This window comes from Zingiber officinale, chromosome 5B, assembly GCF_018446385.1.
Source record: "Zingiber officinale cultivar Zhangliang chromosome 5B, Zo_v1.1, whole genome shotgun sequence".
NCBI lineage: Eukaryota > Viridiplantae > Streptophyta > Magnoliopsida > Zingiberales > Zingiberaceae > Zingiber > Zingiber officinale.
In genome coordinates this window covers 103,347,049-103,365,047 of record NC_055995.1, presented here as the reverse complement: position 1 = coordinate 103,365,047, position 17,999 = coordinate 103,347,049, and the positions used below count along the sequence as shown (strand labels likewise).

Sequence of the window (17,999 nt, the reverse complement as noted above, 5' to 3'; positions counted from 1 at the left end):
ATTCCTACAAAAGATCGGTCTGTTATTCTTCTTCTCAGGATTATTGGAGTTTGTGGATAACACTGAGACTAGGACAATTGTAGAAGCTAAGTTTGTCGTCTTATTGTTTCATTTTATTTTGCTGTGAATTCCTATGATAACTAGATCTTGTGCATATTTTTCATTGAATTCGTGTAGTTTGCTAAAACTTGATACAGGATTACATGCATCCAACATTTTCAGCTTTTGCAACCCCACCTGCATGAATTCCTCCATCATCTTCTTCTGATTCGAGATAAACCCTAATGTCTTGTTGGGCATTCTCATTTTGTAATTTAATTAGCTCTACTTCTGTCAAACCATGAAGCAAGTTATCGTCCATTGTTGTTTCATTGATGTTTTCTATATGTGCAAAATTTACACTATTTCAAACTCAGTATTACAGTTATTGCACTTCTTGACCAACTGGGTCGATAACATAGTCGACGATTGATCTTTCAGATTGAAGTGAAGATTAAAGGACGAAGCTCCCACTTTGTATTCAGGAGGAATAAATTCATAAATTCCATTAAAATATATTATATATCAAGCAGACTCGTATACATAAATTACGAAGGTCAGCTTTGTCTTCTCTCACGTCTGGGGTTGTGCTACAATTCAGCATGAGCCTACCAAGCGGCTCTCTTTGGAAAAGAAAGCAGCTTCGGAAAGAGTCATCAACGCATCTGGAAGATCTTCCAGCAGTTCGAGGTCAAGAAGGAATGACGAGTTCTTGAACTTGGGCGCTTCAATGCGCAGCGTGACGACATCAAACAAAGTGAGTTTTTGATCTTCAGTCAACTTAGATCGTCTTCCTCCTTTTTATCTTAAATTGAATCATGGATAACTTTAATCTTTTCATCCATATTTTTTCAAAAAATTTTTATTCAAATTAAAATAAAATAAAATAAAATACGATCTTGTGCACTACAATCACAATGTAAGATATACTCATTCAAAATATATTTCTCATGATTTCAACCATGTATTTCAAGACTTGTACGGTTAGATGTCGAAATGACATTGTGACTTATCTATATAGACATTGAATCTCGTTTTGGGTGCTACAATTCGAAGCTTCCAAGAAGCTATCTTTCCTGATCATGACTACGTCCCGATGACTTAAGCCAAATCAATTAATTCAATATCAAAATAATTTTCCCTAAACATGATCTAAGTATAAATTTATGTAACTCTCAAAATTTTTAAAAAATATAAAAAAAAATAACTAATTAAATTTATTTCTTAAAATTTAGGAAAAATGAACTAACAAAATTTAATTTCATAATATTTAGAACTAAATTAAATATAATTAAAAAAATAAATTAAATTAAATTAACGGACAACTAATAAAAAAATTTAAAATAATATCTTAGATTTAGTAATAGCGCGCTAGACTGTCTCCAACACGGATGACCAGCTTGGACAGTTGAATAACGCACGACTAGATACTTGAGGTTTGGGGCGTGAACGTTGATGGCGTACGGTCGCAGGGACTCGAGGCGAATAGGACCAGACGCTCTCGATGGAGGCGGAGTGGATGCTTAGTTTGTCTATACCGCGATCGAGATCGTAGCAACGGATGAATTACAGAGTCTCGACGTGAAGCACACAAAATTCGATTTTGAGGGAACTGAGTGGTGCAGGGTAAGGACGAAGGGGACCGGTATCGTAGTAATTCGTCATCGGGATTTGAGCGAGGGGAGACTCCTCGCAGACTTGATGCTGAAGACACCGAGTTGCATGGCGCTGAGAATGAACCATCTGTTGCTGGAGCCTGGAGGCTTCGAGGATGAGGTCTTGAACTCCCGCCGCGACGAGGTCTTCGTCGAGCAGCGGTTTGAGGCGTTTGGGGAAATCGGTGACGAATTCGTGGAAGATGATGAGGCATTGGCGTAGCAGGGCACGCGAGGGGAAGGTGAACTGTTGGGGATATCGCCGCCAGAGAGCCCCCGACGTCGAAGCAGAATGTGCCGCGTCGGGGGATGACCGGATGAGGGAGAGGAGGTGGCGGCGGAAGTGGGAGCAGAGGGCGACGGCGACGCACTGCTTGATGGTGAGGAAGGAGACGATGGAGAAGAGGGTGCCTTTGGGGAGGGAAGTGAAGCGGTCCTCCGGCGCGCCAGCCTGGCAGCGTCCAAGTGGATTGCGATGGCGGCGGTCCGCCAACTGCTGACGCGGGTTCTCGTCGTAATCCGTCATCAGGCGAGCAAAGGCGTTGGGATCGACTCAAATAATTATTTTAATAATTTAATTGGTTCGACTCAAATTGATTATCTCATCAAACAAATTTAGACATTACCAGCCCTAACATCGCCAGTTTAGGCTAGGCCCAAAGACCGGTCGGCCCGGGAACACCAACTGACCCGACGAGCACATATCAGCACGTGACTCGGCGCAAGTGTCCATTTAATTTTTGCAACGCGCCTCTTTTCTCCCGCCCCGCTCTCTTGTTTCCTCCCATTTCCTCCCAAAGTAAACAACGCGACTCAAATCTCCAGTGCATCCTACAGAAGTGTCGCAGGCAAACAACGAAACCCCAAAAGACCTGCCTCTTTCAGATTCCTCCTTCCGCCACAAGGAACCGCCTGATCCCTCATCTACCCATACCATCCGTGCCTTGTTCGATCCTTCTATCCCAAGCACTTCATCCTCCAGCCCTACCCACCCTTCTCTCCACTTCTCGCACTAGGGCCAGGCCTTCCAAATGCATCAATCGCGCGGAGCTACCAGTTCGAGCAGCCCGGACAAGACCTTCTTCGGCGTTCGTTTCGTCCTCTTTGGGTTTGATTCGGTATCCGAAGCTCAGGTCCGTCCCTTCTCGACTATTATTTTTCCCCACTCGCGTTGCGCGAATTTGGCTGTTTGATCCCTGTTTGCCCTTTTTCTTGATCTGTTACAGTGTCGCTCTGAGCTCGTGCGAAGAGGAGGAATAGATGCGGGTCAGTACGATCAGAGCTGCACGCATGTGATTGTTTGCCGTCGCGTTTTTGTAAGTCTTGTACTTCTACTGATATGAGTTGTATTGTTGGATTGAAAATTAAAGAAGTTGAACGCTGAAGGAATATTGCGTGTAGGATGATCCTGTATGCATTACTGCTCGGAAGGATGGGAAAATACTGGTGAATGAATTGTGGGTTGATGATAGTTTGCAACATGAAATTATGGGTGATGCTAACAGGGTCAGTTCTGAGTTTTTTTTTTTGTCGAGTTTTATGAGCTTGCATTTGTTGCCCTTAGTGTAGATATGTGTGGTTTCAAGAAATTTAAAGCAAAATGATAGAGAAAGCTATAAGTCATTTGAGAAATTAAGCACCTGTTTGATTTCCATTATGCTCCATCACGAATATCCTTCTGAGAAATCAGTCCTTATTGAAGATTGTGGCATTTCCTGCAGATAATATACATGCCTGTAAAGGATCTGAGTGGAATACCAGGAAGTAAATATTTGCACATTTGTTTAACAGGATATCAAAAGCAAGAACGAGAAGATATCATGGTAAAAGTTTTGGTTTTCCCATCCATTTGATGCGTCTTTAAAAGAAATCTCTCTCTCTCTCTTTTTAAAATGTTTTGGGTGTTTTATGAACTACGGGTCATGTTGTGATGTAAAAACATGACACTTCTGCTAGGTAATTGTCATGGGAAAAGTTATCATTCTTATTGTTAACTAAAATATTTTAAAATTGTTTTATATTAAATTTGTTTGTTTAGTTTCAAATTGATGACCTTGAACTGCTCTTCTGATTATTGAGTACCATAGGTAACATGACTTTCAAAGTGAATTTCACTGGAAAATATATGTACAAAATTATAAATAGATATATTTTCTTACACTTCAGATATTCTACTCCTTAATGATTTCATATAAGATCTGATTCATTCAATCTTTCTGCTAATAAAAATATTTCCTTTGGTCTAGCTTAAGCTAAAGTAGTATCTTGATTTAATGTCTCATCAGTATGAAAGATTAATTTGGTTAGCTTTTAGAATATTGCAAGAGTTTTAACATTTTTTCCTTGTATAACCCATGGGGATTATTAATAATTGTTTACGTTTAATACATTTACTACATTTATAGATAATTGTTTATATTATTTGCTATTTCTTCAATAAAACACATCTCAAGGTGCACTTATTCATGCATCATCTAGGAATTCATTATTTTTTGATGTTTGATTACTCTTACAGTAGACTTCAAGCTTTTTGGTTAGCCATACTTGAGTTAATGTGATGGAGACAAGAAGTAGGCTTTTTATAAAGTCTATAAGAGCAGAAATAAAGATCATAAAGCCCAATTTTCAATTGACATACTTTGGAGATAAGCCTATTTTAGAAATGTTGTATAGTCTAATAGTTTCAACATTTGAAAGTCAAAGTTTGCCATAAATTCCATCAATTTCAATGTTTGACGGTTAAAGTTTGGGAAACTGAAACTTCAAATTAAAAAACAAGCTTTAATTTAGTTAAGAGTTCAGCTAAAGTATATTTATGAGTCTTATTTTTTTATGTTTTACTGTATGCTGGAATATACAATAGAAATTGAGTTTTTAAGAATTTTTTTGGACTGTGTTATCTAATTTCCTTATGATGTGATGCTTAGGATTTCTTAGGTATGATGCTTAAGTTCCTACTATCTTCCTATAGTTCTTTGCCACTTAATTTTAGATTCCTACTCCACATGCCCTCAAACAATCAAACTCTCCTCTTGTGTTGCATCGTATTTGATATCAAAGCTAAACTAATGTCTACTAGATTCAAGAGTTTTAGAGAAAAGCTGATTGATAGTCAATAAGATGAGATATTCAGTTGCATGATGGAACAGCTTATTGGCATGCAAATTCACCTTAATGGTGTTGAAGCCCTGATTTCTTAGTCTAAAAGTGATCAAGTTTAAGGGGAGTAAGGAGAAATATCTCAAGCAAACAACAACTTGATTCAAAAAGGGTTTCCAACACTTCAACACAACAATCTTTTCTCTAAGTGGTCTAGAAGATTTCTTATGGCATAGAGCAATTATCAAGATGCTATTGTGATATCACAGAGAAAGTTTGAATTGAGGTGTCAAATTTCAAAAGGAAAGTGGATCACATTTTATTTGCTAATTGGCTTGTGGTAATAAAAGATTGTTTTGATTGGTATGACATAACATATGATTAGAGAGTAGGGTTTGCTTGAATGAAGCTTATAGGTTTAGCAAAAATATGATGGATTGATGTTGAAGCAAACATAAGGAGAATGGGACAATCATCAATCAACATATGATAGGAGATGAAGGCTAAATTATAAGGGAAGTATCTGCCAATAAGTTATTATGATAATCTATGCGATCAATTGATTAGTTTAATGCAGAGCAACTTGTCTCTAGTTGAATATATGCAAATTAAAGATAAGTGAAATTGCTGAAGATTCCAGACAAATTATTGCAAGATTAGGCTAGATTGAGGTGCTAAATCAAAAGAGCATTGTTAAGATAATCACTTTACATTTTGGAACAAGCTTTTCAAATCACATTAGATATGGAATACTTGCAGTATTTATTTGGTAAGAAGCTTGGAGTTCCAACAGTTGGATCGATGAACAAAAGGATCTTTGAAATCAACTAGTAAACAAGAGAAGTATCTGTCAACTCATTTAATTGTAGAGGACCTGTAAACCACCTAAATTTAAAAACAAGGCAACAAATGTTTCAAGTGTCAATAACCAAGCCACATGACTTAGAATTGTGTTAAAATGAATATACATGAGTGGAGCATGAACATGATGCCAAAAAAAAAAATCAAGAAAAAAAATCTCTTTTGATTATGAAATTTATATGAAGATGATTTAGAAGAAGATGAAGACATTTATTTGACACTTGTAATTACGTGTGTTCTTACTACTCTGAAGTCATGGTGAAGATTGAACGTGAACATTTAATTTTAAGATGTTGGATTGTTGTGGGAATCAAGCACACAAGTTGCATGAACATTGTTTTAACATTTATGGTGGAGCGCCTCAAGCTTCCTAAGCAACCACATCAACAACTTTATTAGGTCGGATGGATAGATAATACCTCTATTTAGGTAAACACAATGTTGTTTTGTTTCTCTTTATGAAAATTATAATGTCTATTTGGTGTGACATTATCCCTATGAAAGTAGCTCATATTTCTTGCAAGACCTTGGTAATATGATCAATATGTGCATCATTGTGGCAAGAATAATACATATACTTTTATGTTTGTTAATAAGAAAGTGTTATGGAAACCAATGTGGATTGCTAAAATGAATAAATAGTAGCAAAAGAAGGCAAACATTGTTGCTAGTAATACAAATTCTCTTCACATTTTGAATAAGAAAAATTTCCAATGAGAGGGCAAAAACAATTCCCTCCTAAATACATGACCTTGTAATCAAAGAAGTGAAGGAAGTAATTACTACCAAAGTTTCCTTAGTTCTCCCATAAATCACTATGTTATTGAGTTTTTCTAATGTCGCTCTAGAAGAATTATCTATTAACCTTCCATTGATGTATAAAATTTAACTTACTGCTAACTTTATTCTAGGTTCACAATTGCCCAATCTACTAGTCTATTGACTGACTCCAAGTGGTCATGTAGAATTGAAAAGCCAAGTAGATGAACTGCTATCTAAGAGTTGAATTTGTGAAAGTCTAAGTCCATGTGCTATCCCTACATTGTCGATGCCAAAAGAAGATTATAGTTGGTACATATGTATTGACAGTCATATGATCAATATGATCATCATTAAATATTGATTTTGAATTCCCTATCTTGATGATATGTTGGATATGTTGTTAGGATTTTAAGTATCATCAAGTGCACATAATGCTTGGAGATGAATATAAGACAACTTTTAAAACTAAAGATGGTCTTTATGAATGACTTGTGATTTTTTTTGCCTTTCTAATACTCTTAATACATTTATATATTTTATGAATTTAGAACTATAACAATTTATTAGAAAATTTCTTGTTGGTTAGGAAAAAGGATAGAAAGATTTATAAAGATTGCAAAGTTATCGTTGGAGAAAGCTTAACTATCCAACATAGGTTAGTAGTATTAGATATACACCTTAAACATAGTATCAATAGAAAGAAAATATATATGATTCCTAGAATTAAGTGATGAGAGTTAAAGGATGAGAAACAAAATATATTTAAGGAGAAGGTAGAAGTATAAGCATTAGGTGAAATATACGATGACTTTAACATAATATGGGATAAGATGGTATCAAAGTTGAAAATAGTAGCTAAGAGTATACTCAGTGAGTCAAAGGGACATGCACCACTAAGTAAGGAATCTTGGTGGTGGAATGAGAAAATACAAGAGAAAGTGAAAGAAAAACGAATAGCTTATAAGGAATTATATATTTGTAAGAACGAGGAAAACTTAAAAAAATATACAATAGTCAAGAAAGAAGCCAAGAAAGTAATGAGTGAATCAAAAAATGAAACTTTTGAATGATTATATCAAAAATTGAATATAAAAGATGGGGAAAGAGACATTTATAGAATAGCTAAAGTGAGAGAAAGGAAAATAAGAGATCTTAATCAAATAAAATGTATTAAGGATGAATGCAATAGGGTATTAGTAAACGATGGAGAAATAAAAGAGCGGTGGAAAAGATATTTTCATCAACTTTTTAATAAAGGTTTAGGTGATCAACTTAACTTAAGTAATTTAAGTAGGTCAAATGAGTATAGAAATTTTAATTTTTATAGTAGAATTCAAATTTTAGAAGTAAAACAAACTTTAAATGAGATGTACAATGGAAAAGTTATTGGATCAGATGATATTCCGATAGAGGTATGGAAGTGCTTAGGGAAACAAGGTATTGAATGACTTACAAAATTATTCAACATGATATTAAAAACAAAAAAAATGTTTGATCAATGGAGGATAAGTACTCTAGTTTCCTTATAAAAGAGACGTACAGAATTGTGCAAACTATAGGGGTATTAAACTAATGAGTCATACTATGAAACTTTGGGAAAAAGTAATAGAAAAAAGATTAAGGAAGGAGATCATAGTGATTGAAAATTAATTTGGGTTCATACCTGGAAGGTCGACACTAGAAGCTATACATCTTCTTAAACAACTAATTGAAAAATATAGCAAAAACAAGATTGTATTTATTGACTTAGAAAAAATTATGATAGAGTTCCAAGAGAAATTATATGGAGAATTCTAGAAAAGAGAGGTGTTAGCGTAATATATATTGAAATAATTAAGGATATGTACGAGGATATAATGACTAGAGTAAAGAGAGATGTTTTACATAGAATACAAGCAGGATGTTGAAATAGAAGGGAGCGTCGAGTGTTATGTGACAGTAAAGTACTTCTTAAATTTAATGGTAAGTTCTATAAAATCACAGTTAGACCTGCTATGTTATTTAGAGTTGAATGTTGGGCTATGACTCGAGTACATAAGCAGAAGATGAGAGTTGTAGAGATGAGGATGTTAAGGTGGATGTGTGAACATTCGAGGATGAATAAAATAAGAAATGAGAGCATTAGAGAAAAAGTCGGAGTTGCATCTATTGAGAAAAAACTTCGAGAGATACGTTTAAGATGGTATGGACATGTACTTAGATAATCAATAAATGTTCCAGTTAGGCGATGTGAAACTATGATAAACATGCATATCAAACGAGGAAGAGGAAGATCAAAAAAGACTTGGTTAGTAACAATAAAGCAAGATAAAATTTATTTAAATATAGATGATGATATAGTAGGAGATAGAGCTTAATGGCGTAAAATGGTTCATACAACTGACCCCACCTAGTGAGAAAAGGTTTGGTTGTTGTTTATTTTGATGATATCTTAATTTATAGCAAGAGTAGAAAAGGTCATCTTAACAAGTTATGAGAACTCTTTGCAGAAAGAAGCTCCACATAAATTAAAAGAAATGCTCTTTCACGATTTCATTTGTGGTATTCTTGAGTTTTGTAGTTGTCTGAAGAATTAGAGGCATACCCAGACAAGGTAAAAGCCATCAAAGGATGATCGATGCCTAGAACACTACAAGAAGTTAGAAGCTTTCATGGCCTAAAAACATTTTACTAGTGATTTATCAAAAAATTCACCACTATTATGACTCTTATAATTGATTGTATGAAGAAAGATTGGTGTGCTTGAATCAACATAGTTTAACAAGCTTTTTAAGAAGGAAATGATTTGTTGAAACACCAATGCTTCGACGACTAGATTTATCAAGGTTTTTGAAGTGACATGTGATGTATCTAATGTTGGAATTGGAGACGCATTGAGTCAAGAAAGACATCCTATTGCATTTTTTAGTGAAAAGATGAATGAGGCAAAACAATGGTATTCCACAAATAGCAAAGAATTTTACGTAGTAGTTCAATCTTTGCGCTATTAGTGACAAAAGGTTGTTGTATATTCTGATCATTAAGCTCTTTAATACATCAATTCTTAAAATAATCGACATGGGAAATGAATCTCCTTTCAAGAATATACCTTGAAAACAAGGCAACTGATGCACTCTGTTGACAACAAGGCAGTTGATGCACTCAACAGAATGATATATATTTTTCTTTTATAGCTGTATAAGTGGTGGGGTTTGATCTACTACCTTTTGGGCAATGATTTTAGTAATATATTTGTTAGCTTGTTTGTTGGACAACTTAAGAATTCTTATATTTTTTAATGCATAATAATTATCTCTTAAAGGGAACCACACTTTCTTTGTCAAATATTTCTCTTTGTGAGCAAGTGAAATGGGAATTATATGTTGGAAGGATTATGTGTCATTTTGGAGAGGATAAAACTATTACAATAGTCGAAGATCACTTTTTATTGGCTTAGCCTCAAAAAAGATATGGCTAAGATTGTTTCTTGCTGTCACAAATGGCACTTATCTAAAGGAAGAAGGAAAAATATAGGTTTGTATATGCCACAAACCAGGGTAGGATATTAGTATGAATTTCATGCTTGATTTACTTAGAACCATTGGACGACATGACTCAATATTTGTGGTAGCGCATCGCTTTTAAAAAATGACACATTATATCTTATGTTCAAAAATTGTAAATGTTGTTCACATTGCTAAGTTTGATTGTCTTGATGTTTTGCAATTTTTCTTTGACTAAAATGTAAAGTTCACAAACCTTGTTGAAAATGATAATATGAAATTGAAGTTTCTTCTTCCAACTCTCAAACAGATGGTTAGAACATAGGTTGTCAACAAAAGCTTTAGTTTGGGAAACTTTTTTCGTTGCTTGGTTGGAGAGCATGATACCTCATGGGATCAAACTCTTCCTATGGTTGAATTTGCACATAATAATTCTGTGAATAGGTCCACTATACAGTCCATTTGAAACTATTACATGTACGCTTCCTAAAAGGCCAATTGATTTGGTTTCTTAACCATTGGTGGCAAGACAAAGTGCTAGAGCTGATACTTTTAGCAAGCACATACAAGATGCACATGATGATGCCAGGTGAAAGATTGCTATTAGCAATAAAAGATATAAGACACGTGCCGATCTGGAAAGAAATTTTGTAGAATTTGAAAAAGGTGATATGATTATGGTTTGTATGAATTAGAATAATATCCAAAAATGGTTTATAGGAAACTTCATTCAAGGAATGCTACTCCCTATAAAATCCTAAAGAAAAAGAGCTCAATGCTTATGCCCTTGATTTACCACAAGACATGGGTATTAACATCTTCAACATTAAGGATCTCACCTTATATTCTAAACATGAAGATATTATGACATATAATAAATTTAATGCTCACCTGCCATCAGTTCAAACATTTAAAAAAGAAATTGAATATGTAACTGATTATTAGATAGTGCTAGCAAAGGAAGGTGGTTATCAAAATTATATAGTCAAATAGAAGGCATGACCCTTTTTTGAATGCACATGGAAAGGCATGTGGTTATCAGAAGTATATTGTCAAATGGAAGACACAAACCCTTTTTGAATACACATGGATTATTGATGATGAATTCTGATAGCTGAATCAAGATCTTTATGAAAGATTTCATGCTTTTAACTTGCCTAGGGGGTAGTTTTTCTCAATTGGGAGGGATGATGAAGACAAGTGGCAGTCTCCTCTTATAGTCTATAAGAGCAGACATAAAAATTCTAAAGCTCAAATTTTAATTTGGCATATTTTAGATAATGATGAGTCTTATTTTGGAAATGATGTAAAGGCCAAAGTTGCAAAGTTGAAGAGTCAGCCATAAACTCCAACAATTCCAATGTTTGACAACCAAAGTTTGGAAAATTGAAGCTTCAATTAGAAGATTTTTAATTAGTCAAGAGTTCCATCAAAGTATATTTATGAGTCCTTTATGTTTTCTATGTTAAAAGCCTGTCAACCTATAAATATGCTTTGATGTACTGCTGGAATAAAGAAAGTGAGTTTTTAAGAAATTTTCCAAATTGTGTGATGCAATCTCCGTACTGTATGATGCCAAGCATTTCTTAGATGTGATGCCTAAGTTTCTACTACCTTCTACAATTCTTTACCACCTAATTTTAGATTCCTACTCCATATACCCTCAAACAATCAAGCTCTCCTCTGGTGCTGCATCACAGTTATTCATGGGAATGAATTTAATATTGTTAAATTTTTTTCCTCACATCACGACATCTATTTATTGGTAGATATTACTGATCAACTTTATTCCTCCTGTTTCCCTATATATTGTAGAAAATGGCATCCTTAATGGGGGCAAAATTCTCCAAATCGTTAATAGCGAATCAAGTTACACATCTTATTTGCTATAAATTTGAAGGTTAGTATCACTTGTCTTAAGCATTCTACATACAAAATTCTTAATGATTTTGTGTTACATTTGTATATAGTTGCATTTATTTGTTATTGTGTGACCATAATAATTTATAATCAGAGATTTGACTGCCTATACATGCGTCTTTCTTGATTTTGCATTATGATATATTGTATATTTAATGATCTATGCAGAAAGGATATTGTTGATTGGGCTATATCTTAAACGTGTCAAATTCCTCAATACATTATTGTATATACAAATGAGCACTACATGAAACATTAGGTTGCGTTCGGTTTGTTAATTGCTAAATTTTTTGTTTTTTGTTCTCAATTTCTGAAAATTAATTTCCAAAAAGGCAAAATGTTTTTGAAAAAGTGAAACAAAAAAATGGAAATTATGAGTATTTCATTGAATTTTTTCCATGATTTCAAAATGTGTATTTTGTATTTATTATATTTTTTAATCAATTTCAATATGCATAGAGTGGATCACACTTATTTGAAGAGAATAAAAATTACCAAGAAAAATTAACTAAGATAGTTATACATGATATAACATACAAATGGAATTGCTGTTGAAATATTGGAAACTAGAGGATAGAAAATAGTATATGCTTCAATTTTCATGTTATAAACTAAATGTAATGTTATCTCTTACATTTATTCATTTGTGAATGCTAGAACAACACATCGATATCAAGCTATGGTGAGTCATGTATGTTGTTGTCCTTGCCGATAATCATCTTGTTGTTTTCATACTTCTGAAATAGATTATCCCGGTAAGTTTTTAATTGAAGACAATAATGAAATGCACAATAGACAATATGTTCAGTCACTGTTCATAAAATTTGTCATTATTGAAGAATAATAATTTTTCTTAGTTCTTGACATTGTCAAAAAGATATAATTCTAGGAAGCTAGGTGAAATTAAAAAATGAATATGAATTATAGAGAAAATTTTCATAATTTTCATTTCCCATTCCAATTTCTTGAGAACAGTTTTTTTCCATTTTTGGGAAAAACTATTTTCTAGAAATTGAGGACAAAAACAAATAATCATAAAATTTTCATAACCTAAATGCAACCTTAATCTGCAGCAAATTTAGATGTTTTATTTTGTGTTTTTAGATTAAAAAGATGAAATCTCTCTCTCTCTCTCAGAATTATGACGCTTTATCCAAATATATGCTTTAATGACTTTTAGGTGAGAAATATGAGCTTGCTAAGAAGGTGAAGATCAAACTTGTCAATCATCGATGGCTAGAGGATTGGTAAAGTTAGACTAATTCTTCCTTTGTTTCCATGGAATTTTGTTTTTCCATATTAACTACTAGCTGCAGGAAACGGAAAACAAAATCTGATTGTTATTTTATGTGCATTCTCTTCCAGCTTAAGATCATGGGAAATTTTGCCAATTGATAGTTATACAAAGAGGTCAGGCCAATACTTCTAATTTTTTTTTCCCAATGTTTGTTTATTGTATTGGTATGTGTTTGAATTATTCTAGTTGTTTTAGATAGGTTTGCTTAAGCTTATGTTGATATCGAAAAGTATAAACCTACTACATCTTATATGCATATGTAGTATTGTTAATCCCCAATGATCACTATCATGTTTAATCCTCTCAAGAGCATCCTCATCTCATTCTGATTATTTTCTTGCATATCAGTGAGAACCAAACATCATAATAGTTGGCCCAGATGATCTATGTGATGGCTAGAATAAATAACAATTACAATAGAAGCAGCATATTCTCATTTTTTTTTTCATATTGATATATTGGTTTGCCTTTCATTTCTTTCAACTTTTGCCTCTCAACTATTGGTTTCTCCTATGTTCATTTGTTTTCCTTGTTTTGTCCCACTTATTTGTGGTTTTAGTTTGAACAATGAGCTGGCTAAAGTTATAATTTTTTAATGACTTGGGTTCCTTCATGCCGATTGGTTCATTCCTGAACAACTTCTAGCCATAATGCAGGGAATTAAAACAAGATCAATTTATATCAGCTGATACCATGAACTATGTATGTAAATTTATTTAATTTTTTGATTCAAGTTATTCTGAATTATTCTCAAATTTAATTGCTCAAAAGCTTTTAGCTAGGGCTTAACCCCAAACAAGCCCTCTTCAAAACTATATTTTTATGTTTCAACATTTATTTTTGTTTCTTAGTCCTGATTATTGCTATTTTATTTTACATTGTTTTGAAAAGTTCTATTTGTCGTTAAGAAAGATTGTTTTAACTTTGTATCTCAAACAGCGGTTGGGAATTAGAGATTTTGGAATCTGAGGCAAAGGATTCAGATGAAGAGATTGGTGTTAGCAAGAATTCATTGAGGCAAAATAATGTAAAACATTCTAATTTTGGAGGTACAATGTGTAATGGAGGTTCTGATTTGTCCAGTCAGTTTACGGGACAGTTTCCAAATGGTAATGCTGGAAATCCTGTCACAAATAGTGCATCAATCATGACATCATTCAAGAACAACAATTCTCGAAAATCTATGTCAGGTTGCAACAGTGACAACAAAAAAAATCATCCGAATGCAGGAGAGGTTTCTCAAACTAGCAGATCTCGTGTTAGAAAAGATTCTATGATTGCAATTGAACTATTTGACCAAACTGTTTCTGATTTTAAGGAGGTTGGTTCATTGCCCACTGAAACAGTTTCAGCATCAAGTGCAGCAGATATGAAATCAAGCGCTCTTAATCTTTCAAAGAAGCCTTCTGAAAATCCCACTTCTGTAAAATCACCTGTGAATATCTCTACACCCTCAAGGAATTTTTCTTTAGAAAAGATTTTGAAAGGTGATTCTGATATAATGCCATCAGAACGGAATAGTGCTAGTGATGAACCAACCAGTCTTCAAGGTTTAACCACTCAAGTTACAACAAATAATATTGCTAGTGCTTTACCTCAAAAAAGGAAATCAATGTCTTTGCCAAGAGGGGACTCAAAGTCTCCCAAGTCAGAATGCCATAGCTTCCCCATACATTCTTCCTCCTGTAATCCATCTCCAAACACTAAATTGACAGCTATAGAAGCACTTGTTACACCTCCGGCAGAGAAGGATCATCTGACTTTGGATACAAACCACACTCTGGAAGGTACTATGGATTCAAATGGATCAATTAAAAAAGCTCCAGCCTCAAAGTTCAAATCACATTACCGTCAGAAAAAGTCACTATCATGTGGGAAATTTGTAATACATAAAAATTCAAGCAGTGCGCATTCAGTTTCAAATATAAATAACCATGGCATTTCTAGCCCAAAGCAGGCCTTATCTAACCAGGAATACAGAACAGAAGAATTGTCCAAAACCACAGCTATTACTGATATATTTGATTCTTCGTCAGCCAGAAAGGCACTTCTAGATTTGTCTTCAAATGATGGGTCAATTCAAGTGGAGAACAAACAGGAGCTAATGAATGACACAGGGAACCAGTTTGGTTCAGTGGTTGCCTGTAAGCATTCTGATGAAACGTTTTGCAGCGAGAAAAGGCCTGAAACATATCTGGGAGGTCCAGGAGAACCTGAACTTGTCACCACAACTTCAAACGGTGCAGTTGCTAATATTGGTATTCAAAATTTAGTGGGGAAGAATAATGCACATGCTGATGGGTCTGAGGAAGACCAGGCTTCCGAATCTCCCGGTGACCGATCTTTGGTAAATGAAATTCCCTCTAGTACTGTAAATGCTGATGGGTCTGAGGGAAATGATTGCAAAATTTCGTCTGGTTCCCACAGAAGAAAGGTTGTCGCTAAGAGGAGTGTCAGTAGCAGATACAAGCTTAATGAAATGAACACTAGCAGGAAGGAGAATAATGTTCTGGATTCTGATAAAGTTGTCATGAATACCAAAGTTGTGCCTGCTAAAAATGACAAGGCTAAGGTACCAAATGATAAGCACATTAGCAGAAACTTGAAGAACAGGGTTGTTGAGCCACTCTATGATAATGAGGTTATAAAGGAAAGAACAGAAGCCACAGATTTTCCTACACCCTCAAGTATCAAAAAGGATGTAACTGTGCATTCAAAGCAAACAATTACTGATGCAGAAAAGGAGAACATGCCTGACGAAGCTGGTACCTTGAGTTATAATTCTTCTAATTTTCATAGCAGTAAACCAGTTAATGAACATGACCCAGAAATAGTTAAGACTCCAGACAAGAGCTACAACATGGAAACACCCAGCACTACAAAGATTAACTTGGATCCTGCATGGTTCATTTTAAGCGGTCATCGCGTTCAGAGAAGAGAATTTCGGGTATTGATAAAAAGACTTAGGGGGAGGATTTGCAGGGATTCTCATCATTGGTCTTATCAAGCTACACACTTCATAACTCCAGATCCATTACGCAGGACAGAAAAGTTCTTTGCAGCAGCTTCTGCTGGAAGGTATGTATGCGACTCTTGTGCTTCGTGGCTTGGTGATTTAGATTTTGCTATCAAATTGATAGTCGATTCATTATGCTTAGATTGATTCCAAAGATAATAATGCTGTTTAGCATAATTATTTTTTTTCCCTGGATAACTTTATATTGTTTTGGCTTTAAGCCTTTAACCAATATTTACTGGGGTGTTTTTGGTTTGTGTCATAAAGTAAATGTTTCACACATTCCGCTTGGTTGTTAACACTCAATCTTTTCCCTCTTGATTTCTTAAACTCAGGTGGATTCTAAAGACGGATTATTTGACTGCTAGTGTTCAGGCTGGAAAATTCTTGGATGAAGAACCCTTTGAGTACTACATGAAAGGTCTTACAGAAGATGGTACAATCAGCTTAGAAGCACCGAGGAAATGGCGACTCTTAAAGGAACGTACAGGGCACGGTGCCCTCTATAGGATGCGGATTTTAATATATGGAGAATGTATTGCACCGAGCCTGGTAGGAAATTTTATCTACTTCTAATTGTTATATAATTCTATTTAAGTTCCATTTTTTTTGTTAAAATAGATAATCTCTTTTTGGTTTTTTCATCCCAAATTTTCATCTGGCTTACTGTGTGATACTGTCTTAACATTAACATATGAGCAAAATTATTTGTATGTTTTTTTTACTCTATTGAATCAGGATACACTGAAGCGCGTGATAAAAGCCGGAGATGGCACCATTCTGGCAACCTCTCCACCATATACTCGTTTCCTTAATTCTGGCGTTGACTATGCCATTGTCAGCCCAAGTATGCCACGAGTCGACTTGTGGGTGCAGGAATTCTTGAGGCATGAGATCCCATGTGTAGCGGCTGATTACTTGGTAGATTACATTTGCAAGCCGGGATATTCACTTGACAGGCATGTGCTCTATAAAACACATGTTTGGGCTGAGAAGTCGTTTGCAAACTTGTTGAGCCATTCCGAGGAGATCAGTGAAGATTTTATATCGACTTCAGTAGAAAGAATTGATGACCTCAGATGTGCTATTTGTGGTTTGTGCGATAGGGGTGAGGTTATGCTAATTTGTGGAGATGAAGCTGGTACCGTTGGATGTGGGATTGGTACCCATATTGACTGTTGTGATCCCCCACTTGAATCTGTTCCTCAGGATGACTGGTTCTGCTCCAAATGCAACAGCTGGTCCAATAAGGTCAGCCCTAAGAATAAAAAAGCTGCACAGAAAAGAAAGAAACTTTCCTCTAGAACTAAGTGATTCTTCTACACCTATAGCTAGTACCGCTTCTATAATGTTACATTGGATACTAGTGTCTTTTTGCAACTCGTTCTTGGTCTTTGCATTTACACCATTGGCGTTGGGATTGCTGGCGAAGACTTAATGGATGTAGAATGATCTTTAGGAATTCACTGTTAAATAAATATCAACTGTTTGTTTATATAAGTAGAATGAGCAAAAGGCAGCTACTCTGTAATCCACAGAAACTGTTTATTCCATTTGACAAAAATATTAGTAGTGTTTAAATTTTCGAATCTTCTCTGTTCTATTGAAGCTAAAGATGATTGAAGATTTTGCAATGATTAGTTTAACAAGATTTTCTAGTGGTATGGATATGATTGTGTGGGAGGGAGGAATTCCAAGTTTGCCATTTTTTGTTCATTATTTTGATGGACTACAATATGGTGCTTGCTGCCATTAACTAAGTCATGGATCAAAGACGAAGATCCTCAAATTAGGGAGATTAACAAGCTTTGGAGGGTCAAGGCAAAGGGCCGGTTCAAAGAGAAGGGTGAGTCTGTAACGATAACTGG

At 34.8% G+C, this 17,999-nt stretch overlaps 1 protein-coding gene across 2 annotated transcripts; it reads left to right on the top strand.

Moving 5' to 3' along the window:
* The first annotated feature begins 2,721 nt into the window (after positions 1 to 2,721).
* Positions 2,722 to 17,745, top strand: LOC121985244 (BRCT domain-containing protein At4g02110-like). Of its 2 annotated transcripts, XM_042538568.1 has the most exons (10): positions 2,722 to 2,827; positions 2,921 to 3,010; positions 3,096 to 3,200; positions 3,416 to 3,517; positions 11,714 to 11,798; positions 12,999 to 13,065; positions 13,184 to 13,228; positions 14,055 to 16,193; positions 16,467 to 16,683; positions 16,870 to 17,745. In XM_042538568.1, the coding sequence occupies exons 1-10, from the start codon at positions 2,726 to 2,728 to the stop codon at positions 17,443 to 17,445; spliced, it is 3,528 nt and encodes a 1,175-aa protein (XP_042394502.1). In that variant the 5' UTR covers positions 2,722 to 2,725; the 3' UTR covers positions 17,446 to 17,745. The 2 variants fall into 2 exon arrangements, with proteins under 2 accessions (XP_042394502.1, XP_042394503.1); XM_042538569.1 differs by lacking the exons at positions 2,722 to 2,827; positions 2,921 to 3,010; positions 3,096 to 3,200; positions 3,416 to 3,517 and having other exon boundaries at positions 11,757 to 11,798; positions 12,999 to 13,070.
* Positions 17,746 to 17,999: the final 254 nt, after the last annotated feature.